This window comes from Heloderma suspectum, chromosome 9 (assembly GCF_057233095.1).
Source record: "Heloderma suspectum isolate Gila_16-S chromosome 9, 16-S_ref, whole genome shotgun sequence".
Classification (NCBI taxonomy): Eukaryota; Metazoa; Chordata; class Lepidosauria; order Squamata; family Helodermatidae; genus Heloderma; species Heloderma suspectum.
Genome location: NC_139466.1, coordinates 26,095,306 through 26,118,968, shown reverse-complemented (window position 1 = coordinate 26,118,968; position 23,663 = coordinate 26,095,306). Strand labels below are relative to the sequence as shown.

General features: G+C 50.0%; 1 protein-coding gene across 1 annotated transcript; it reads right to left on the bottom strand.

Annotated features, from left to right (window-relative positions):
* Positions 1 to 5,688: 5,688 nt before the first annotated feature.
* Positions 5,689 to 23,234, bottom strand: APLN (apelin). The gene is made up of 4 exons (XM_084813945.1): positions 22,964 to 23,234; positions 8,626 to 8,797; positions 7,400 to 8,067; positions 5,689 to 7,283 (listed from the first exon to the last, which is right to left on the bottom strand). The coding sequence occupies exons 1-2, from the start codon at positions 23,193 to 23,195 to the stop codon at positions 8,631 to 8,633; spliced, it is 399 nt and encodes a 132-aa protein (XP_084670071.1). The 5' UTR covers positions 23,196 to 23,234; the 3' UTR covers positions 5,689 to 7,283; positions 7,400 to 8,067; positions 8,626 to 8,630.
* Positions 23,235 to 23,663: the final 429 nt, after the last annotated feature.

Sequence of the window (23,663 nt, the reverse complement as noted above, 5' to 3'; positions counted from 1 at the left end):
TTCTGATAACCTCTCGTCTGGATTACTGCAATGCATTATATGTGGGGCTGTCTTTGAAAACAGTCCAGAAACTTTGGCTAGGCCAATATAGGGCAGCAGGATTGTTAACAAGGACTGGCCAACGAGATGACACTACGCCAGTACTTTTCCAGCTGCACTGGCTGCCAGTCCATTTTCAGGCCTGATTCAAAGCTGGGGCCCGGTTATCGGAAGGATTGCCTCCTCCCATATGTAATCCCCTGATCATCCTCAGGGGTCCTTCTCTAGGAGCCCCCTCCAAAGGAAGTGAGGCGGGTGGCTACCAGAAAGAGGGCCTTTTCTGCTGTGGCCCCCCACCTATGGAATGAGCCTGGCACCTACATTGTTCTCCTTCCAGCGCCAGGTGAAGACCTTTTTATTCTCACAGTATTTTAGCATTTTAGCTTCCTAATCTTTTAGCCCTGGTGTTTTAAATCTGTATTTTAAATCTCTGCATTGCTGCTAGGTTTTATTCTGGTTGTACTTAAAAGCTATATTGTGCTTTTAAGCTTTCGTATTTTATATTGTTTTATGTTGCGCTCTGTGGTTTTAATTTTCATGAGCCACTCAGCGAGCTTCGACTATTGAAATAAGCAAACAGTGCACACCGGGGCCCCTAGTGCGGCACCTTTGGGCACCATGGTACTCGCAGGCACCGCCAGTGGTGCCCGCGTGGGTCCCCGACATGGTGCCTACGAGCAACTGAAAATATTTCTCTACGTTTCTTTATTATTTTACATTTTTAAATATGCATACATGGATTTGTATAAAACTCATACAACGTTCTAGCAATTATACATGGGCTTCAGCAAAGTGGATCAAATATTCAAATAAGTATACATTTGAAGGTGGCGTTAAAGGTGGCCATTAGACACCAGCTAGAGGGCCATAGGATTTTTTGGTTTACTGGCTCCAAGCTTGTAGACAGCGCTCGGAGCCAGGAAACTGCGCTTCTCTCCCCCTCCCCGTTGTATCCTGCTCAGGGAGAACTGCAGCAGCTGCTTCTCTGTGCTCTTAAAACGGAGTGCAGAGAAGGCAAAAAAGGGGCATTCCCGGAGGTGGGGAGAGGAGGAAATGTTTTACATTGCTTCCTATGGGATCTCCAGGCCCGTTCCCACCCCCCACCACCACCCCGCTGAAGCCCTGGCTGGATGTGCAAAATCGCACATCTAGCCACAAATGCAGGGTGGGCGGAGCACGGAGGAGAGAATCCTTCCGTGCTCTGTTCGCCCTGCATTTGATAGGCGTCAGCCTCTGAGTTCGGAGGCGGCCAGCTACCTTGATAGGGTTGCACCCTTTGCCGTCAAAAGGGTGCAGGGAATCAATTTATGCGACTGTGTGTTAATTTCCATGAAGCAGGTAAATAATGTAAAAGAGTATGTACATCAGTGAATATTAAAGGCTGTTCCAGCACAAAAATTTTCTGTATAATAGCCTCCCCACAAAAAGAACCAACTACTGGACACTGCCGAAACATGTATTGCACTGCCAGCAATTAGCTGAATTGGACAATCCCTTATTAAGGAGATGTTGTGGCGTCCAACAGACATGAAGCAAAAGTTTTTTTCTGAATATGATGCCGTTTAAGATCCATAGATGCAGAAGGTGGACGCCAAAGCAGTGATCCACTGATGAGGCATTCTGTGGTGGTGCCCACAGCAGTATTTCAAATTCCCAGATTTGCCCACTGGTCCAAAAAGGTTGGGCACCCTTGACATGCACCATCTTGATCTCTTTGGAAGACAGGCAGGATATATATGTAGCAATAAAATTAATAAATGTCTGTGGGAATGCTGGGAGTTGTAGGACTTTTGCTGCCCAAACAGACATAGGATTGCGCCCCTAGTTTATGTTCAGGCCCTAATCCCTTTCTGAGCCTTGCCTCTGTTCTCTGCAGTGCCACCTGTGTGTAAATAGTGGATTTTCTGGCTGCTGTAATGGCAGCTTTGTTATTACATTAGTATCCAGTCTTCCTTGCAAGGAGCTCAGGGTGGCCTATCTAGGTTTATCTTCTCACCAGTCCTGGGGAGTAGTTTATGCTAAGAGAGTGAGTGAGTGACTTGCTCAAGGTCATGCTGTAGACTTCACGACTGAACAGGAATTCCAATCCCGCCTGCCCTAGTCCAATTCAAATACTCCGGCCTGGTCTGCACATGCATTTTTTACAATGCTCCTCTGCGAAAATCTCCTTGCTAGTTTTTTTTTTATCTAGCCTGTCAAGGATAGCAATTCTAGCCAGTCTGCTAGCTTTCTGCTTGCAGGGGGAGTTAGCTTTGGTTCTCTCTCTGCTTTCTGTAGGGGGGCATTCAGAAATGTGAACTCCCACTGGCAGTCTGTCCTCCCGCCTCATCTTTACCAACCGATAGGGGTGCGTCTACGCAACACTGGGCGCCTGTGGTTTCCCCTCTCCCCATGCCTAGTTGGAGGCTGCGTTGCAGCGCAAAAGGAGCTGTCCCTGTTACGGAGGCATTGGTGAGCGCCACAGGAGAATGTGGGAGAAACACCGTGGTGTGGTTGCCATGGCAGCACCCCTTGCAAGCTGTTCCTTTCCTCATCACGTAACTGGTGCCAAAAGAGCAAACATTCGACATCACGTGCATTCTTTTATTCTGTAACTAGTTCGGTTAGGGTGTAGGCTTGGTACTCCTTTACTCAAAGAACATCCCCTGGGGTTACATTTAGTTAGGAATGAATGAATGAATGAATGAATGAATACTTCTATAAAAAGGTAAAGGTGTCCCCAACCAGTCGTGTCCGACTCTAGGGTGCAGTGCTCATCCCCGTTTCTAAGCCGAAGAGCCAGCGCTGTCCGAAGACACTTCCATGGTCGTGTGGCCGGCATGACTGAACACCAAGGTGCACGGAACACTGTTACCTTTCCCGCCGAGGCGGTACCTATTTATCTACTTGCAATTTCTTGCTTTCGAACTGCTAGGTTGGCAGAAGCTGGGACTGAAGACGGGAGCTCACTCCGTCACACAGCACTCGGGTCTCGAACTGCTGACCTGCCGACCTTCCAGTCTGCAGTTCAGCGTCTTAACCACTAAGCCTACTGCTTAATATAATAAATCCCTAAGCGGTTTACATACTAAATGCACACAGTCACAAAAGATGGCCCCGTTCTGCAGAGGTGGACTTAGGGGAATGTGTGGGCTTCCAGGTGTTCTAGGATCACAGTTCCCATCATCCCTCACCCTTGTTCTGGCCAAGGCTAACAGAAGCTGCTGTCCCCCAGCAGCTAGATGGCCATACATTCACCACCCTTGCTTTAGAGAGTCTCTCCTTGCCCTTTCTTGCAGGGCAAAACCTGGAACCATGTGTGCAGTGTTGGGTTAGACACTGAGCATACATTTAGACATGCACTAAACCCCACACCAAAGCTCATTGGCCCATAATGCCCGGCGCCATTGTTAAGCATCATCTAGATGTCTTTGTATGCTAGCATGTTTACATGTAACCACTGCAAGTGTTCATCTGTTGCTTCTTAAAGTGAGCTTTATGAATGGGACAAAACCCTGCACGAGCTGCCAGACTGAACTTAGTCACTGGCTTGCCAGTAGAGGGTGCTCTAGACATTTGAAAACACACAGCCAGTGCACGAGTCCGGACTGGAAGGAAACTGAAAGCCAGTTAGATCAGGGGAGGGCAGACTTCAGGCTTGCAGGATCTACTTTTTTTATATTTTTAGTAGAACCCAGAGATGGAGCCAGATGCAAAATGGTGAATTGGGGGCAGAGCCATTTATGTACTGATCTCTGTGAGCTATACACTGAGATGACCCGCATACACGCAAATAGAAATCTACATCCAAGTTACTACAGATCATGGAATTTAACAATCTCATTTAGACCTAAACTTCTTCAAAAATTAGGAGTTTGGAGACCTTTGCTGATGTACTGCAGATTACCCAGAGAGCTACCACTCGATCCCAGTCTACCTTCTGGCTTCCCCCTGAATTATATAAAAGGCCCCCAGTCCTGGAGCAGATGGGGTAGGGGGCTTTTATCAGCTCTGCACAGCTCAACCTCCCCCCAAAAAACAACAAACCCTCTGCTCCTCACTCCAAAGCTAGCCTCTCTCTACCCTGGTGAATCTCAAAGCCTGCAACAAACACCCAAGTAAGCCCCCCTTGATGGGATTCTACTGTAAGACACTTGCTTTTGGGGGGGGGGTAGGCAGAAGGAGGGGCGAGAGTAAGGGAAAACTATTTGCATAAATGCAATTGAGCAATGTTTCAAATATGCTTTTGAAATTTCAGAAATTCTTGATGCATTTTAAAGGCAACAAATGGTAGGTACCATCATGTCAAATGTAATACTACATATACCTTCCCCCAGCCCAACCCAGCAAAATATCAAAAATGGAAAAATACTGGGTGGAGGGGAAAAATATTGGGGTGGAGGGGAAAATATTGGGGTGGAGGGAAACTCTCCATTTGAACATGTGAGAATTTTTGCAGAGATTGAGATACAGTAATTTGCTTTGCAAATTCTTCTTTCCCCCACCCCCTTCCCTGTTTCTAGCAGCTTCTCCAATGGCGAATGGGATATGAGGCTGAACTTGCATGTGCAAACAGCAGCTATAAATCAGTCACTGAGCAAGCTGTTTTATATTTGTGTGTGTGTGTGTGTGAGAGAGAGAGAGAGAGAGAGAATAAACAAATTAATACACGTAATCTTGAACTAGTGTATCAAAGAGGGTGGGACAGATTACAACATATTCAGCAGATGTCTTGCATCAGTTGAAAAGTGGTCTTTGTTTTGCCAAAAAATGATAAAGTATTTCCAAGTGAAGGCAAATCTATTATACTCATCTTCCTTCAGTTGTATGAAGTTTATTAAGCTTTTCCATCACACCATATTCATAGTCTTAGGGGCAGTTCACACATTCATGTGTGAATCATCAAGTGTTGTGGAGCAATAGACTTGTACACGTAAGCCTGCTCTAAAGGCTCTTCCAGCTTAGCTTACAGTTGCTGCTTCATGCCAGCGTTTGTCCTGCAGTGTTTGCCTCCAGGAACCCAAGACTGGGCCTCTTCTTTCCCAGGGTCTTAGCCTACTCGCATAACTGTTATTCATTACATTTCAGCCTAAAGGCAGTCCCGGCAATGATAAAAAAAGTCGGCCTTGCTGGGCTAAGGATCTGATTCTCACTTAAGAGATGAGTGGAGTTGGGCTTGAATCCTGGGCCAGTCCCACTTACTGGGCTGGCGTCCTGTACTATAGAAAATTTTGAGGGAGACTGGAGCGCATAGCTCTGTAGACCTTTTTGCATGCAAAAGGTCGCAGGCTCAATTCCTGGCATCGCCACTTAAGGGCGCAATCCTATGCATGTTAGAAAAAGTCCTACAACTCCCAGCATGCCCCAGCCAGCATGGCTGGCTGGGGCATGCTGGGAACTGTAGGACTTTTTTCTGTCACATGCAGAGTGGCTGGATGACCAATAAATTAAATAAATAAATAAATAAATAAATAAGAGCTAAAAGAATTGGGTAGCAGGTGCTGGGAAAGATTTTTCCAAGCCACTTCCAATAGAGTCTGAGCTACTATAAGGCAGCTTCCTATGTTCCTAAGGAAGGCCCTAGGGTGTTGTTTTTCTAGGTGGGGGAAGAGATTTTCTAATGGCTCAAATAAGGAGAGGAGAGGAAGGGAAGAAAAAAACACTGCTTGCAACTCCCAAAAAAATAAGAGTTTATTGTTTTCATATCTCTTTATTATAAAGCTATATTTACATTGAACAAATCTTTACAGACACACACAAAAAACCAGTTACCAGCAAGGATTTTACACAATAAGATGTCCCCAACTGGTATAAATTAGTGTTTTATACAAAGAAAGTCAACAGCCACCTGAAAAAAAGGCTACACAGATGTGAGCTTCCACCCCAGGCTCCTGCACACGGTTAGATGCTGTTTGCTCCCACCATGTCCCCCTGGCCCAAGCCACTCAAGTGCAAATCCAGACAGCGGGCGCACCCACTCCTACCTAGGGACGCCCTCCTTGAGTGCATAACATGTGCTGAAGCCACAAGCAAAAGTGAATGAAATAATTTTTTAAAAGGCCTCTCCAAACCGTATCAGCCCACGACAACAACACTTAGCACTTAACACAGCACATTTCAAGTGTTTGAAGAGCATTTACATGTTTATCTCAGTAATCCTTACAACACCCCTGTAAGGTAGGTCCAGATTATTAACCCTGCACCTTGCACACAGGCTGAGAGAAAAGTCGTTTGCATAAGGCCACCTAGTGACCCAAGTTTTTAAGGATCCAAAACGTCCCGATTTGCAACTCATGGCCTATTTGTCCTATCAGCTCTCACTAGGGATGGTCGGCAGGGGAAATCTGGCCCTTTTGAGGCTCAGTGGACTTCCCCGCAGCCCCTGGCTCAACTTCCATTTGCAAGCTGAGCCACGGGCTTTTCCCCAGAATCTAGGGCATTTCTCAGGGGTGGGGGGTGTCTGTAAAATCACCATTTGCACAAATTACATCCAAAATTGTGTGATTTGCGCAAAGCAAAATTAAGACATTTACGGCTCCAGTATGAGGAAACTGCACAATTTAAGGCTGCATTTTGTGCAAATGGCGATTTGGGCGGGGGGGAGAAATCCGTGAGCTGGCCCGACTCATGCAGATTGAGTTGGGCCAGCTTGCAGCTTAGCAAGCTACTGAAAGCCCAGCCAACTTCACCCCCTGGATGGATTCCTCTGACATCCCTGGCTCTTGCTAGGTCACTACCTGATCTTGCTTGGGATGAGTGTCTCACCCTATGGCCAAAGACAGTGGGTGCTGCACCCTCATTGCTTGCTACAGCAGCAGCTGCTGCTTTGGAAAGGAAGTCAAGCTGCCAAGCGGCTTGGCCAGCAGAACTACATCCTGGCTCACCTCACTGCAGACAGCATCTAAAGGGAGCGAAGGGCGAAGTGTAACAGACAGGCACCTGCCCTGGTTGGTCAAAACTTGCTTTTCAAAAAGGCACAGGGATCGTGTTTGGCAGAGCTTTTCGGAATCCATCCATATTTAGAAGCAGGGCCATGGGTGCTAAAATAAATCCAAATTCTGCACCAGGAAAGGCCTAGGCGTGAAAGAGGCCTAGCCTAATGCAGACACAGGACTGAGCTCCCAGAATATAGTTGCCACTTTCCCCGCTGCTAGGCCTCCTATACCTGAAAGCTGTAAGACAGGAAGAAATTTAGCAGGAGCACCTTTTCCCTGGCATGGAGCTGTATCGAAGGAGATTGCTTTAGCTCAGCCTTCCGCAACCTGCTGCCCTCCAGAGGTGTGGGGCTACAACTTCCATCACCCCTAGATAGCAGGCTGGCTGGGGATGATGGGAGTTGTAGTCCCACACCTCTGGAGGGCAGCAGGTTGCGGAAGTCTGCTTTAGCTGCATCTCATGCAGTTGTCAAAAGCACAGGAGCCTCACCAAGCGGGAGGCCATGATGGCTGCCCTGCTGAGAATGCCCTGTGACGGGACAGATGCTAAATGGGATGCTGGAGAGACCTGGGAAGAGATGCTGTCCATCTGACAAAAAAGTGCTTCTCACAGGCCAAAGGCCTTCTGGCTCCTGCTGCACCCTCGGCTGCAGCAGTGGCCTAGCAGCGGGGTAGGTGGACAGACGTGGCTTTGCTACAAGCCACACCTGGGCGTGTCTCTCCAGCAACGGTAAGCAGGGCACCTCCTTCCATGAGAGAGGTGAGGCAAAGGGGTCCCTGCAGACCCGGCGCTGCCCGTTTCCTCCTCTCTTCCCTTCTGGGTAACCCTCTAAGCCTCAGGCTCTGCTAACAGTCACTTTGCAAGGCAAAGAGAAAGAGAGAGGGGGGGGTGTAGGTAGGAGAGGGGCCACCCATGGAAACCAGCCTGAGTATGAAACACTTAGAGACAACAGGAGAAGGTGACGCTGCACTCACACACCCTTCTGCCCAGTGCTGTCCAGGGCAGCAAAGAGACAGGTAAGCTCATGTTCTGCCACAGGTGAGAGCCCTGCACAAGCAGAGGGTATATCAAGCAGAGAGAACACAAAAGGCAGGTTTTTTCAGGGCACTGATCCTGCAGACAAAGATAAACATGAAATCAGCATTCTGGAAAGACAATCTCCCTTCCCTGGATTGCTTGCACTGAATGCCCCACAGGCCAGCATTTCTCCCCTATCCCATGTTGAGCCAGGTTCTCCTGTCTGGGGGTGGGGCGAATAATGTCTAGCACCCTCTAAAGGAGGAGGTTACATATGGTGCAACACATTCTTTTCTTGAAGGCAAACGTTAGCAATAAACATGCAGTAGAGAAATACATGACACAAATACATCTGGGCATCTCTCTAGCATCCTCTTTTGGACACGCGCTAGGCCGGCTCCCCCAGACCCAAATGCAGTGGCCACCACCCTTGAAATAACCTCAGGAGATCTCTATTCAAGGCCAAAGAAGGGAGCCACTTTAGAATTCTCCCCGTGCTTTGGGAAACACTACAGTAAGATCCTCTCTCCATCATAGCCACTGCTGCTGCCAGAGAATCAAAACACTCTGGATGTTGGCACTGAATTGTCCCTAGTCTATACCCGCCGACCCCACGCTTCCTTCACCCTGCCAGGAGCACTGGCGTTCTCTTACCTGCACTAGAAAGGCATGGGCCCCTTGTGCGAGAGGCGGGGGCGAGGACGGCGGTACTTCCGCCAGCCATTCTGCCGCTGCCCCACAGCACTCCGAACCCCCTTGGGATGCACCAGGTTCAAGATGGGCCCTTCCCCAGGTTCCTTCCCATCAGATGCCTTGGACAGTGGTCCTGAGAAGAGAGAAAAAGCAGAAGGTCACCACATGAATCTGCATCCTAATCTTCCAGAGTCTGCCAAGCTATTCATATATAAAACACACACTTTAAAAGAAAAATCCCTCTATTTCCAATGTTCAGGCTGTGAGTGCCATTGATTATGTAACTGAAACAAGCTACCTACAAGAGGGAGGTACTGGCAGGCTTGAGGGAACTCCCAAGATCTGCAGAAGTACAAAAATATTTAGAAAAAAAACTTAAAAGGGAGCGGGGCGGCCCCCAAACTGCCCAATGAGGTCTGGGGCTGCTCAGCCCAGCGTGCTCAGTGGGCATGGAGGCATCAAAAAAGCAGCGTAGGGGGGATGGAATAGTTTGTATCTTGAGCAGGAGCACTCTACACTGCAACATTTTGTTGCAGGTCCCAGTTGTCTCATTGATCCCCCACGCCCAAAGCATGCTTATAAACAAGAAAGGAGCAATATTGTTGTTGCTGTAACAACAACACCTTCTACCCCACAAGTCCTAAAATAATTTAAGCTGTGATCCTTTGCACGCTCACCTGGCAGTACGCCACATTAAACACAGTATAAACATGCACAGGTTTGCACTGTAAAGAGAGTGCGCTAGTTTGCCAGTGTTTGGCCACACATCTTTGCGAGTAAGAACTTTGTAAGTATTTGCAAGTGTACCAAGGTCAATGATGCCTCATTCAATAATACCAACTCTCAAAAACTGCAGCAACAAGGAACTAGAATCTTGTGTAGGGGCAGAGAGAGAGAGAGAGAGAGAGACCTGAGATTATCACAACACTGAATTCTGCACCTGGTACCAAATTATGTGTGTGTGTGCAAAACACACACACACATACCTGGGCAAAAATCAGTGCCTGGAAGAACAAGTTAAGCTACAAAAGAAGTTGGCAGCTATTCCACAGCCATTTCATATGCTCCAACTGTACAAAAATAGGCATATGTAAAGCTTACATTCCCAGAGTGCGCAAAGTTCCTGGTACATCCTTGATCTGTACCTAAAAGATGACAGGTGCGTCTCTGTCAAACATACCTATCATCCTGGCATGGGATCATCTGCTGAAGGGCATGTTGGCCAGCGCACATTTTGTCAGTCATTAACAGCAACATGCAGCGAAGGCTTGTTGCATGCGTGAAAAGCACATCACAGCCCAAACACCATAAAGAAGAGTTATATCCCCTGACATCACATAAAATGCACTATTTTTTCCCAATAGAGGCAGTTCACACATACAGCTGAGAGCCAAGTGAAATACAAGCATGCAGGGTATATTAAATGTTTCTTTTTTTGAAGGGGGGCTCAAAGTTATGCAGATTTGCACATATTTGCATAAAACTGCTTCTGCTAGTTCTGTGAAAGTATAAAGAGCTACAAGGGGCACTGAAGACCTACTCCTGGAAATCCCACTTTTCCCTGTCCCTCTGGGTTTTAGATTTCACTAAAAAGAAAAACACCTTCACAGCTTAAGGACTAGAAACTTGCCTTCTTTTAAAGAAGAGGGAAATTCTCAAGAAGCTGAACAATAAGACCATGAAATTCTCAGAGTGCACATGGCCCTAATCAAGCAATACATCTGCATGTGCGAATCAACACACAAGTCAGCAACTATTTAAACATTTTTGCTAGCAGGCACTGGATCTGGGAGTGACATGCTGCAAGGGGGCCATAAAAAAAATGTATGCACGCCCCACATGAGCTGATGCGTTCTGCTGTTAGGAAATGCGCATGACGAAATTAGTGTTTCAAACATTCTTCAGAAGGGCACACTCCCAGAACCCGCAAGCGCTGGTTACTCATTAAACTCGGTCATGGATATGCTACAAATCCTTTGTTCGCTAAATGTGATTCCACATGAGAGAAGATGGCATGCTGAGTGTAGGAGCGAGTGTATGTGTGTGTGGGGATTCTGTGATGTGCCGCCACCCCCTTCCCACTCTGGTGCAAGGGCAGACTCTCGGATCCCCAGAAAAACCTGTGCCTCTGGGAAGGACTCCATTCCTGCCAGCTCACAATGTCCATTTCCTTCCTTTTAAGGAGGATGCATCAGGGTAGGGGGGAAAGAGGATATTGCTGGAATCTCCCGGAGATCTCCTGACCTCATCAGGTCACATAAGCCCCTCTCCTCACAGTTCATTCCTGCTTCCTTCTGTGTCAAGCCTCTCTGCTTGCCTTGTGTTGTGCTCTATGAGGTCTGCACAGGGTCAGGATCAAACTCAGGACCACCTTACAGTACATCCTTTCCCAAAACATGCAGTGCTGTCTGTTGCAGATGAGGCCAGAGCTCAGTAAGAGAGCACATGTTTTGCATGCAGGGGCTGCACCTAAGGGCAGCCCAATCTGTGAAGCTCTTCTTTGTTCAGGTTCTCATTTTTTCCCCAATGCGAAGTTCACTCTGTCTTGATTCTGCATCAGGTGGGGGGGGGGGGATAATCTGCACAAAAGCATGTACAGATTTCTATGCACATTTAAAAAAAACACGCTTTCGTACACATTTTTTTCAAACAGACAGATTTTATGCAGATTTTCAATGTGTATTTTTTCAAGCTATTTTTTCCATTGAATAAAGCATTCTTGTGCACATTTTTTTCAAACACATGCATTTCTGTACACTTTTTTGAAATATATGCAGTTTTGTGTGCAATGACAACAGTATTTTGTGTACATAATTTTTTGGCGAACTGCATCACAAACTTTAGAAATGTACGGATTTCAATGGCAACCTGCATTCCGCTTGTTTCGTTTCAAGAAGTGCGTAAATTCGCACAGAAACATCAACTTAACAAATTTCTCACCCATCTCTAGTTGCAGGTTCTGTTTCTGGAATCTCTACTTAAAGGATCTTGACCACTCGAGATCTTGGAGAGCCACCACCAGTCCTAGCTAGGTGGAATCAGTGGTCTGGCACAACACAGCTCTTTGTATCCTCCTTCCGCAGGGCATAAAGAAGTTCAAAATGTGCCAACAAATTACACCTCCAGTTTCTAATGCAACACAGGCATGAACAGGCCTTTGTCCTCCGTGCCTGTTCATCTGTACCGAGTGCCAGCTGCTAGAACCTTGTTCACAATCACTGATACAGAATGGCTCATTTTTTGAGGGGAGAGAATTCAAAGAGGCCACAACCGTTCACCTAGAAGCTGTGTCCCCCATATCTATTAAGGGCAGGAGGGTGGGATGTGCCCAAAACATTTTGCTGCCCAAGGTGACAGGCAAGATGGTGTCCTCCCCCCATTCCACATCCAGAAGGTGGATGGACTGGCAGTCGAAACTTATTTCGACAGTGATGATGGCACAGCATCCTTTGCCGCACCTGAGCTTCATGGTCACAGGTCAGACTATGTATGACACACACAGCAGTGCTTCCCCTCCTGTACACACCCCAGCATCTGCCACCTGAGGCCTCCTCACGCTGCCTTATGGTAGGGCCGGCCCTTGGCAGGAAACACACTGCAAACGCTTAGAAAAAGCTCTCTTGTATCATTTGCTACCAATACAACTCCTAGATATGAAGCCTGGCTGAAATTAAGCCCTGCTCATGCAGATGATGATGATGATGATTAAATTTATTACTCGCCCATCTGGCTGGTCACCAAGCCACTCTGGGCGATGTACAGCGTACAATAAAACAGTTTATAACAATAAAATTCTACAGTAAAAACATTTTCTAAAATACCCTAACCCACTCCAAATGCCTGCCTGAACAACCACGTTTTTAATGCACGGCGGAAGCTCATTAAAGAGGGGGCATGGCAGAGTTCCCTGGGGGGGAGTTGCACAGAGTGGGGGCCACCACAGAAAAGGCCCTCTCCCTTGTCCCCACCAGTCTAGCTGTCCTGGCTGATGGGACAGAGAGAAGGCCATCCGAGGCTGATCTTGTTAAGCGGCCTGTCTGGTGTTGCTGGAGGCGCTCCTTAAGATAGGCTGGGCCGGAACCATATAGGTCAAAACCAGCACCTTGAATTTGGCCCGGAAAACAACTGGTAGCCAGTGCAATTCCTTCAGCACTGGAGTGATGTGATCGCACAGGTGGCTGCCTTTAATCAGGCGAGCCGCCGTGTTCTATACCAGATTTCCCATTCATAAAATATGCAAAGGGAAGAAAAACTACCTACCCCCTTTAACCACCCAGATCATAAAGGTGGGGTGGGGGTGGGGGCGATAGATTAGGCCCAGAGAAGATGCCTGGCCCAAGCTGACCGAGCTCCATGACTTGATGGGGATCTGAATCAGGTTCTCCCCAGTCCTAGTCTGATGCGTTAACCCAGGCTTTCCCAACCTGGTGCCCCCCAGATGTTTTGAATTACAACTCCCATTGAACATGCTAGATGGGACTGATGCAAGGTCAAAGTCCAAAACATTGGGGGGGGGGGACACTGCTCTAACCACTATACCACACTGACCCTAAGCCCAATGGGTCCCACAAGAAGCCCCCCTCCCCAGCTATTCACCTCACTGGATCTGCCCAGAGGAAGAATTAGCCCCATTGAGGAAAAATAATACTTTCCTTTTCCTTCCATCCTTCCAAATGTATCCCATCCCATTGCCACCCCATCAGTGGGCTTTCTACATCCAGAATTGCACCTCACTCTCCAACCAAGATTAAGGCCTGGCTTATTCAGCCTGCTTGAGGCAAACTGCCTAGTAGCCATGGCAATGGGCCCAGGCCTCAAGGCCCATTTCCTGAATTACCCCAGACAGGAGCCGTTCAGTGATGAAGTGTTTCCTGCTGGCCCGTGCCATACAGGACAAGGTTCCTTCAGCCCCAGAACTTCATCCGCTTCTCTTTGCTTGCCCACAGTGCGCTAGGCCCTGCACATCAGATGCCAATGTTATTATTCATTTATACAGTGGTTGTTAATGCACAGGGCATCTTACAGCTTTCAGGAGGACAAGTCCCTGCCCCAAGGCCTTTACACTCTAACATTTTGACACAGGCAAAACAACAGGAGGAGGAGAGGGAAGTGGAGGCAGAGCTAAAGACGGAAATAATATGTGATTATTCCAGTTTCCTCTGCTTTGGCTTAGTTACAGGCCAAGTTACATGTAGGCATGAGAACTAGGGGGGATATGCCAATGGCCTTATGGAAAGGGTGAGCTTTGAGGACAGATTTGAAGGAAGGGAGGTGGTACCCTCCTCAGTTCTGATCTTGCCGCAGGAATTAAGAGAGGCCTCTCTTAAAACAGGTTCCCCAGTTAACAGTCCAGTTAATGTAGTGGGTGTCTCCTGGCTGGGGATTCTGGGAGTTGTAGTCCAACTCATCTGGAGTACACCAGGTTGGGGAAGGCTGCTCTAGGCCTTTCCACCTGCACACACCCTTACTACCAGGCACTTCTCTGCCATGCGCACATCCAACCATACCGGCTGGCCTGAACCAAGGACTATAACTGGGCAGCCTCCTGGGTGTTGCTTCTCGGCTCATGCTTAGTTCCCTGTCTTGCCCCTGCCCTGTCCCACAATGTTGGACATTGATCCGGCGCATTTAACTTTCCAGCACCGTTCACATGGCCCTTCATCTCCCTGATGGGAGATTCTGAGCAGGACAGAAGTTTGCCCCCACCCCACCCCCCAAGAATAGCTAGGAGGAAGGGAGCATAAAAAGCAGAGCAACCAACGTCCCTGGGAAAACAGGCCCCAAGTCAGCTCATGTCAACCTGCTGGTTACCTTTCCCATCACTCCTCCACTGTGACTGTATCTCTTGAATCGGCAACAGCGTAGATACAGGGCTGAGCAACCTGGTGCCCTTCAGATGTCTGGGACTACCATTCTCATGCTCCCTGACCACTGGCCATGCTGGTTGGGGCTTATGGGAATTGTAGTCCAAAACATCTGGAGGGCGCAAGGTTGCCTACCCGTATCATAGAACCCAGGAAGATCCAGCCCAGACATTGCTGGTGACCCCAGACGGATGTGGGCACAGCAAACTCCGCTGCTCTGCAACATTTGTTGCGCAACTTCCCTGCACACTGCCACACACGCAGTGCGTAATCGTCCCTTGGCACAGCGCTGTGGATTCAATGCAGAACCTGATTTGCACTTCTTGATGAAGCATTAGGACTCATCCAGACTCAGCTGTGTGCCTTGTTCACCTAGAACACTGCCAGCACCTGAAGATAAGCCTTCTCCTCCTCCTGGAGGAAAAGGTGATCAATGGCTACTAGTCCTGATGGCTATGTGCTACCTCCAGTACCAGAGGCAGTGAGCCTATGTACACCATTTGCTGGGGAACATGAGTGGGAGGGCACTGTTGTGCTCATGCCCTGCTTGTGGGTTCCTGGTCAACAGCTGGTTGGCCACTGTGTGAACAGAATGTTGGACTAGATGGACCTTTGCCCTGATCCAGCATAGCTATTCTTATGTTCTTATAATGTAGTTTGTATCTCCCAGGATACTTCCATAGCAAGTTCTAGATGCTGGCCATGTGCACTAAAGAACCAATGTTATCCACTATCACCAGGTGCGGGGTGGTGGGGACAACCCCTGTGAGCTGAAGTGCCCCACAATGCCTGGGCTGCAAGGAACCAACATATCTAAACTTTGAAATAAAAGCTGCCTAGGTATTCACCCCAGAGGGACTCAAAATTAAGTGTTTGAGGTTAGTAATAGACTGGATGAGGGTGAACAAACTGAAATGCAATCCAAACAAGACAGAGGTTTTTGTGGTCCACAAGAGTATGGATAGGGGAATGGTGGGAGTTCAGCCAGTTTTAGATGGGGTAGCAGCACACCCCTTCAAAGGATCAGTCACCATTTGGGAATACTCCTCGACTCCGGTTTGAGCCTGGATGCACAGGTGATGACCGTTGCCAGTGGTGTATTTGCCCTGCTTCAGCTGGTGCACCAACTCCATCCTTTCCTCGAGACACAAGAATTGGCAACGGTGACACATGCCTTGCCTAGCTGCTTCCAGTCTGGACTACTGCAACATGCTCTATGTGGGGCTGCCTTTGAAAAGGGTTCGGAAACTGCAGCTGGTCCAAAATGCTGCAGCCAGACTGAAGACCAGAGCAGGTTATAGGGAGCGTGCGACTCTCTTGCTGCAGCAGTCGCACGGAGTGCCGGTCTGTTCCGGTGCCCTCTCAAAGTGCTGGTTTTGAATGGCCTTTATAAAGCCCAAAACAGCATTGAAGGGTTGCCTTCCTAATATGAGCCTGCCCTGGAATGAGGATCTGCAGGTGAGACTCTACTTCACATCCCACCAACGTCGGACCTGTGTTTGTTGGGAACACAAAAGAGGCCCTTTTCAGTAGAACACCTAGGCTTTGGACTCCCCTCCCTCTGGAGGTATGCCCCAGCCCCTCTTTGATGGCATTTCACCGGGGTGTGAAAAACTCATTTTTGGCTGGCTTTCAGCCTATCTATTGGATTATGTTAACTGGATTATTTTAATCTCCACTGCAATGTTTATGTTGCCTCAACTTCTTTCTTTCAGCAGTTTTTGCTTTGTGATCTTAATACATGAATAAAGATGGGTTAGGGAGCCTGGCAGCTTTTTGCTGTTTCCTCGGCATTTTGTGGAGGGGCTTTCCAAGGAGCTGGAAGGAACACGGCCCATTTCTTCCCATGGCTCCAGCCGCTGCGGTACTAGAGGCAAGGATGCCAGGGTGCGGTGGCCCATTTGGGAGCCTGTTCCCACAGTGGTGTAGGCTGAGGCACCCTTTGCTGGCCATGTGGCAGTGGAGATGGCACTTTTCTGGACTCGCTCTGGGCTGTTGTCTTGGCTTTGCTTTCCAGACTGTGCTGCCTTGACAGGATGGGGTTTGTTATTGCCATGAAAAGCGCTTTGTCCTGGCTGTTATTGGGGTGGGGGCAGCGGGGAGGAAGAGCATCAAATTCCTGTCAACAAAGGCCCATCAGCGAGACCTGCATGGTAGCAGGCGTCCGCCTGACACGCACCAGAACTAGATATGTTGCTGGGGGCAGCATCAGAGGCTCTTTTCTTTAAATTAGGATCCATGGCAACAATCCAAGCTGAGCCAGTGATGGGGAAAATGACAAAGACACGGCCTAGATGGGATTGCATTGCTTTGCCTTGAAGAAATGCTATTTTTTGTCAGTGAATTACATAATAACTGGCTACATTAAGGGAAGGGCTATTTAATTTCCATGAAGAATGTCTCCAAGAGACAAAACTATTGCTAACAATGGCCTGGACTAGTTCCGCAGCATGCTCACCAACTTGTTTCAGGAGATAATCGTTCCCAGTTTAAAATCCAGCATCTGGTAAACAATGGTACATACTACCTCTGAAAACAGAGGATGCTGTTTTGGCTCTCCTGTGTAAAAGGTAAAGGTAAAGGTGTCCCCAACCAGTCGTGTCCGACTCTAGGGTGTGGTGCTCATCTCCATTTCTAAGCCGAAGAGCCAGCGCTGGCCGAAGATGCTTCCGTGGTCACGTGGCCGGCATGACTGTACACCAAGGTGCACGGAACGCTGTTACCTTTCCCGCCGAAGCGGTACCTATTTATCTACTTGCAATTTCTTGCTTTCGAACTGCTAGGTTGGCAGAAGCTGGGACTGAAGACGGTAGCAGCCACCAATAGATAGACCTACTGTCAAGCAAGTTATCCAGTCACTCTTTTCGAATCCAGCTTTCCCAGTGGCTCCATTGCATGAACACGCCCTTCCTCTTTCTGGGCTGCTAACAGGAGCTTCAATGAGAAGTCCCCCTCCACAGGATAACAGCAGCCAGGGGAGGTGGATTTTCATTGGAACCGTGGGGGGGGGTGAACCCCTCCTCCCTGTGCTCCACAGTCCCAATTCTATTTAACCCCCCAGGCACCTGCCACAGAATCATAGAATAGTAGGGTTCGAAGGGGCCCACAAGGCCATCCAGTCCAACCCCCTGCTCAATGCAGGAATCCAAGTCAGAGCATCCCCGACAGATAGCTGTCCAGCCTCATCTTGAATGTCTCCAGTATGGGAGAGCCCACTACCACCTGAAGTAAAACAAAGATACACACAGCAATCAGTGGTGTATTTACCATCACATGTCATTTGGCCCTAAATCACACAATTTTATTACGAATCTCAGAACTGGAGTGACTGGAAGGAGCTTTTGAGATGATAAGCCTAGGTGACCAATTGTAAGCATCTCATTTCAAGTTCTTTGCCCTACTGGGTATGTAAGATTCCCTCCCCTTCCTCTGTTTTCCTGGGTCAAATTTTAGAATGTACACTCCTCAGGGCAGAGACCTGCCCTCTCATACTCTATAAAGCACTATGCACTTTGATAGCTATAATCATAATATGAGGTTTATGCTAGGATAGAAGTCTATATTTCAAAAGACTGACAAGGGGTAGGGGGGACACTTTTAAAATCTGTTGATTTGAAGGCCATTTCTCTATTTTATGGCACTTGCTAATGATTAAGAACTGACATCATGTTCTCCATTTAACTCCAATGGGGAGACAGGAAAATAGGTAGGTATCTAATATCACATACCCCAGCGGTGGGCAGAAGGATCTACTGGCAGATCTCTTTGTTATTTGCAGTAGGTCAGCTAAGATTTCTGACTCACAAGTGTTTAACAAGAGCAACAAAATGACCACCACCTGCTGAAGCGAAGTCGGGGTAACCACGAGTGGATTTGTGCGTGGAAGGGAATCCTGGTACTCAAAACAAATCCTTGGGCTCAGAATTTTGTTAATTCCAATTGTATGTCTTTGATACCTGACCACAGTTCATGGATCACAGGATATCTAGCAAAAAACAAACTAGACCACGAAACATGAAGTCTGTCCATCCTGACCTACACAATGCAACGTCCTAGTACTCCAGTTAACCCAGAACTGTAACCTCCCTCAGTTCTGTGCTAACTTGCATTAATATCTGCACTCTATAGGGATGTCTTGACAATCCAAACTTTTAGCACTGCTTGAGTACAATAAAGCATGACAAATGGATTAAAGCAACAAAGAGTCTTGTGGCACCTTCAAGGTCTTTTAGGCACAAGACTTTGTGAACCAGAGTTAGCTTCATCAGATGCATGAAGCGGACTCTATTCCACAAGAGTGTATAGTATAATAAATGTGTTAGCCTTCAAGGTACCACAAGTCTCTTTCGTCATTGTTGCTGCAATGGCCTAGCATGACTACCCCTCTGGAAACTGGTAAAGTGGTTCAAGTGTCTTAAACTAACCCAGATTAGCAACTCCTAATTTGAGCCTGCAACCTCAACACACAACCTGCTCTTACAAAGGAAACACAGGGTCCTGACTTGAGGTTTCGGGGGAAACACATACATCCAACCACTCTGGCACACTCTGTGGATGATGCAAGTGGGCACTACCCTGTGGCACAGCAGAGAAGCAGCCTCTGTCTGCACACCAAGGGCCAGCCCTGCTGTGGGACCCTCACAGAGCATTTCCAACTCCCGCCTTTCTCCTGCCCTTTCTGCATTCCCTTTGCGTAAACGCCCACTCTTTCCCAAAGTGCACGCATTTACTTGTGGAGTTAATGGAAGGGAATCAACCATTTCTTCATCAGCCTGCCGCTAGCTGTCCAGGAAATCCCCTCCGTGTACACCTGAACCCATCGTGGAGGAAGAGAACCAGCTTGGCCTGTGATGGGAGTAAAGCCCACCTGTCCAGTGAGGCCTGTTGATTTGCAAATGCAGAATAGGAGGAGGCCTTGACAACCCTTTGCTCTTGGCAGGTGCACCGGTCAGGTCACAAGAGACCTTTGCTGCTGCTGCTGCTGCTGCTACCACTGCTCCTTGCATCACAGCTTATGACCAAACACTACAACAGCATGCCTTCAGTGAAAGGCAGGGCGCAAAGCACACAAACACCACATCGAGGGGAATGTTTGCATGAGCAAGGAAGTTACTGATCTGCACAGCTGACCTGCAGGATTTAGGAGGCTCAGTGCAGGGAGGGCCACGGCAGGTCTGTCCTCCGACCCCCCCACCGCTAATTAAGGCATCGGTTTTGCTTTCTTTTCAAGCGGCACAATCGCTTCACCTTCCACCCTCGTTTATCCCCGGCGTTTATTCCGTCCTCTTTCACCCTCCCCTCCCAACATGCCTTGCTCCTTCCTAATATCATCCTGGGCAGGCTGATCGCAAACAGCTGTGGCTCGGAGCTCCCCTTCCAATTCTACTAGTTACTCGGAGCCACTTCTTCGCATGTTACGGATGTTTGCTTTCCGTGTCAGGAATTCTGGGAACCTGTGTGGCAGTTGTCAGAGTGGGTGGCTGGCAGCCCAGCCCTAAGCACACACACTTGGAAGTAAGCCCTGCCATGTTCGATGGAGCTTATACCCAAGCAAGCAAGTATAGGATTGCAGTGAACAAGGAGGTCCCAAGTTCAAATGTCAACCTCTGCCGTTCAGTCACCCAGTGCGGCCTTGGGCAAGCCACCCTCTCCCCACCTATACCCCCATACATGCAGCATAGGGGTAACACCAGCCCATCTTTCAGGGTCGGTTTTGTACTGCGATCATCTACATGGCACATCTTGATCAGTCTAGAGCCCTATAAATCAGGGGTGGGCAGAAAACAGATCTCCACATGTTTTGGACTTCGATTCTCAGACGTCCCTGCCAGCATGGCCAATGGTTAGGAATGCTGGGAATTGAAATCCAAAACATCTGGAGCTCTACTTTCGATCCACCTATAAATGATAGGTATGGTTATTCTCTTCTAGTGAGCAGCACCGGGGAAGGGGGGCGTTGCCATACACACATGGCCCGATTCGGATGATGCTGTCTTGGCGTAATATGAATGAGGCTTGTGCCAGCTTGCTCCGCCCCTTCCCTCCCTCCTTCTTAGCACAGTCAGTTAAAGCCAGAAGTCTCCAACAACCATAGTTTCCCGTTCCATCCAAACTAAGGTTACCAGGTTTGGAACAAGCAAGGATCTTAAGTCAACTTTGAGCCGTGGTTTAAGAATCTGATGTGTTCCAAACCTCATAACCATCATTTCCCAGTTCGGATGAAAGAGGAAACTATGGTTAACCGAAGACTTCCAGTTTTAACTGACTCATGCCAAAAGGAGCAGGAAAAGCATGGGAGCAAAGGTTTGTTTATATCTCAGCTTATTTGGCCAGGATATGATCACCCCAATCAGATCAATGTGAAAAATCCACGTTCACCATCACATGTTACATTCTAACTGCATATTTATTCTGCACATTTGAAATCTGACACACACACATACAGTTATATTCAGTGAGGGTTAGGATGCCAGAAACTTTGGCTTATACATCAGCAAGCTTGACTGACAGAGTTAATGGAGGAAGGGGGACACAAACCATCTCCTCTCAGCATTTGACCATCTTGGCGAGCAGATCAACATAGCTTCCTACTTTAGCTCCCTGTACACCCACCCACTTCACCACTCTGGCTCTCTCTCAGTTGCCCACCATCTCTCCATCCCATCAAAATGGTACCTCACTACCCAGTGCCTTCATAAATGCTCCTGGATGCTCCCTACGCAGGCACTATGGGGCAGGAATCGAGGAAGACAAGGAGGGGACTTAAGCCAAGTCCAAGAAATGTTGAAGAGGGAGGAAAGGGTGATGCAAATGCAGCAGCTCAAGCTTAATTGGAAGCTCGGATAGCCCTCATCCCTGATTCCAGAGGTGGGGAGGCCAGCCATAGTTACATATCAGAGAGGATGACAAAGCACTCTCTGCCCATGCTCAGAGGCACTGCCTCTTCACAGGTTCCTGGGCTGAGTTCCAGCAGCGGAAATGGGGTTTGGGACTATCCAGCCTGCATCAAATTCACCTTGTCCATTAGCACTACCTGCAAGAGAATCTAGGCATGCAGACCAGCAGCGGTGGCTGGTGCCAGCCTCTATCCACCCCAGACTGGCCACGAAACAGCACTCGAAAGCGCCACATGGGGTGAGTCGGGGCCTGGCCATGCCAAGAGGGGGACGTGCTGAGCTCTTGTGTTCGCTGCGAACCGTTGGCATCTGCTGACACAGACCGAAGGGTCAGGTGCTCTGTCCCGTCAGCTGCTGTTACTCTGGCTCTTTAACCACCCCCACCCACCCCAGGGCGGTACAAAGCCTCCCCATCAACATCATCACTGCTTTGTGGCTACCTCCCACCACATGTGGCACCCCAATGAAGCTCCCACCTGGAGACACCTCCCCAGCCCCGTTTTCTTCCCAACCGACCCTGCAGCCCTTTTCCAAGTGGCCAAAGGTTTCCAGGCTACAGCTGTGCCACCGTCATTTCCCCTTTCCCCTCTCCCCTCGATCCCATGCCTTCAACAGCAGCGGCAGGACAAGCATTCAACAGGTGAAGTCTTCCCCGGCCAAGGCGATGCTTCACCTGTTGAATTTCTGCCTCTCGAGTGGCTGCTTTGAATTTTACAGAAAGAGACGCGACGACCCGTGCCTGTGCTGGCAAGGACACCTTCGGGTGAAACCTTATATAAACCCCCACGCATCCCGCCACACACCCTAGGTAAGAGGGCTCTGTTGAGGGGGAGGGAAGGAAAGGTCATGTACCCAAATATGAGGGGCAGCCCCATTGGTTGCAATGTGCTGGGGGGCGGGGAGCAAGTCTGCTAAGGATCGCCCCCCCCCCCGCCGCCGCCGCCGCCCCTTGGCTAGAGAGCCAGCCAGGCAGAGGAAAGGCACGCATGCTTGGGGGGCCGGGCTCAGGGGGGCTGGTGGCTCCGATTTCGGCGGGGCTATGCATCCCTTCTGGGCTTCGGTCAGAAGCAGCCAGAACTCTGACGGAGCTATCCGAGGTGCTGAAGCTCGTTGGGGGTGGGGCTCAGCACCTTGGACAGCTCCTTTGGCGTTCTGGCTGGTTCTGACCGAAATCCGGGGGGTGCACAGCCCCGCCGGAACCGGAGCCACCAGCCCCCGCTGGCCAGGCGCCTGGCTGCAACAGGCGCTGCCTCCCGTCCCGGGGGCGCCGCCGGCAAGGTCGGCCAGCGCCGCCCATGCCAGCCCGCCCCTTCTTCGCCCTCGTCCCCGGGCGGCGGCGCCTGGCACGGCCCCGCATGGCCCGAGCGACCCGGCCAGGCCAGGGCGGGGGAGGCCAGGGGAGAGCCGGCCCGGCCCGGCCCGGCCGGCGGCGCGGGAGGGCGCTTCCCCGGCAAGGCAGCGCCGGGCGGAGCGCGCCTCCCAGCCGGCCAGCCGGGCGACCCGCGCGGCGAGCGAGCGAGCGAGCGAGCGGCCACCCACCTCCGGCGCCGGGGCTGAGCGCCAGCCAGAGCAGCAGCAGCGCCAGCAGCCAGCGCCGCACGCCCATCGCGCCGCCGCCGAGGGCCGAGCAGCGCCAGCCGGCTGCAGGAGTCGTCGCGGCGGCGGCAGCAGCAGCGAATGCGCCCGCTCCCGCCGCGGCCCGGCGGCATTTGTAGGCGGGCGTCGGGGAAGACCCAGACCGGCCGCCTTGGCTCGCGGCCCGCGCGGTCATGTGGCCGCCTCCACGCCCCCCCCAGCAGCAGCAGCAGCTTTCCCCACCCTCCCCAACACTCCCCCCGCCCCACACGCCCGCGCAGCCTCCTGCGGCGGAGAAGGACGCCCCCCCGCGAAAGGACGCCCCCTCCTGCCCGCCCATCTGGGGTGGCCCCTCCCCTAAGAGGGCTCTCCGTGACACACGCGCACGCACACCCCAGCGAGGGCACGCACACACACGCCCCATTCATGCGGCAACTCCCTTCTGCCGACCGCTCCCCCCCCCCGCCAAAGATCTCAGATACTAGACCCCTCTTCCTTCCACTCCCCCCCCCCCCGAGATTTCTGCTACCTCCATGCTGGCATTCACTTTTATTACACAGGCAATGGTGCCGTCCGGGCAGGACTTTCGGGCACAAGCCTAGGGCTCCGCTCAGCAGAATGAGCGGGGGGGGGGGACGGGGGGGGGACGGGGGGCAAACACAGC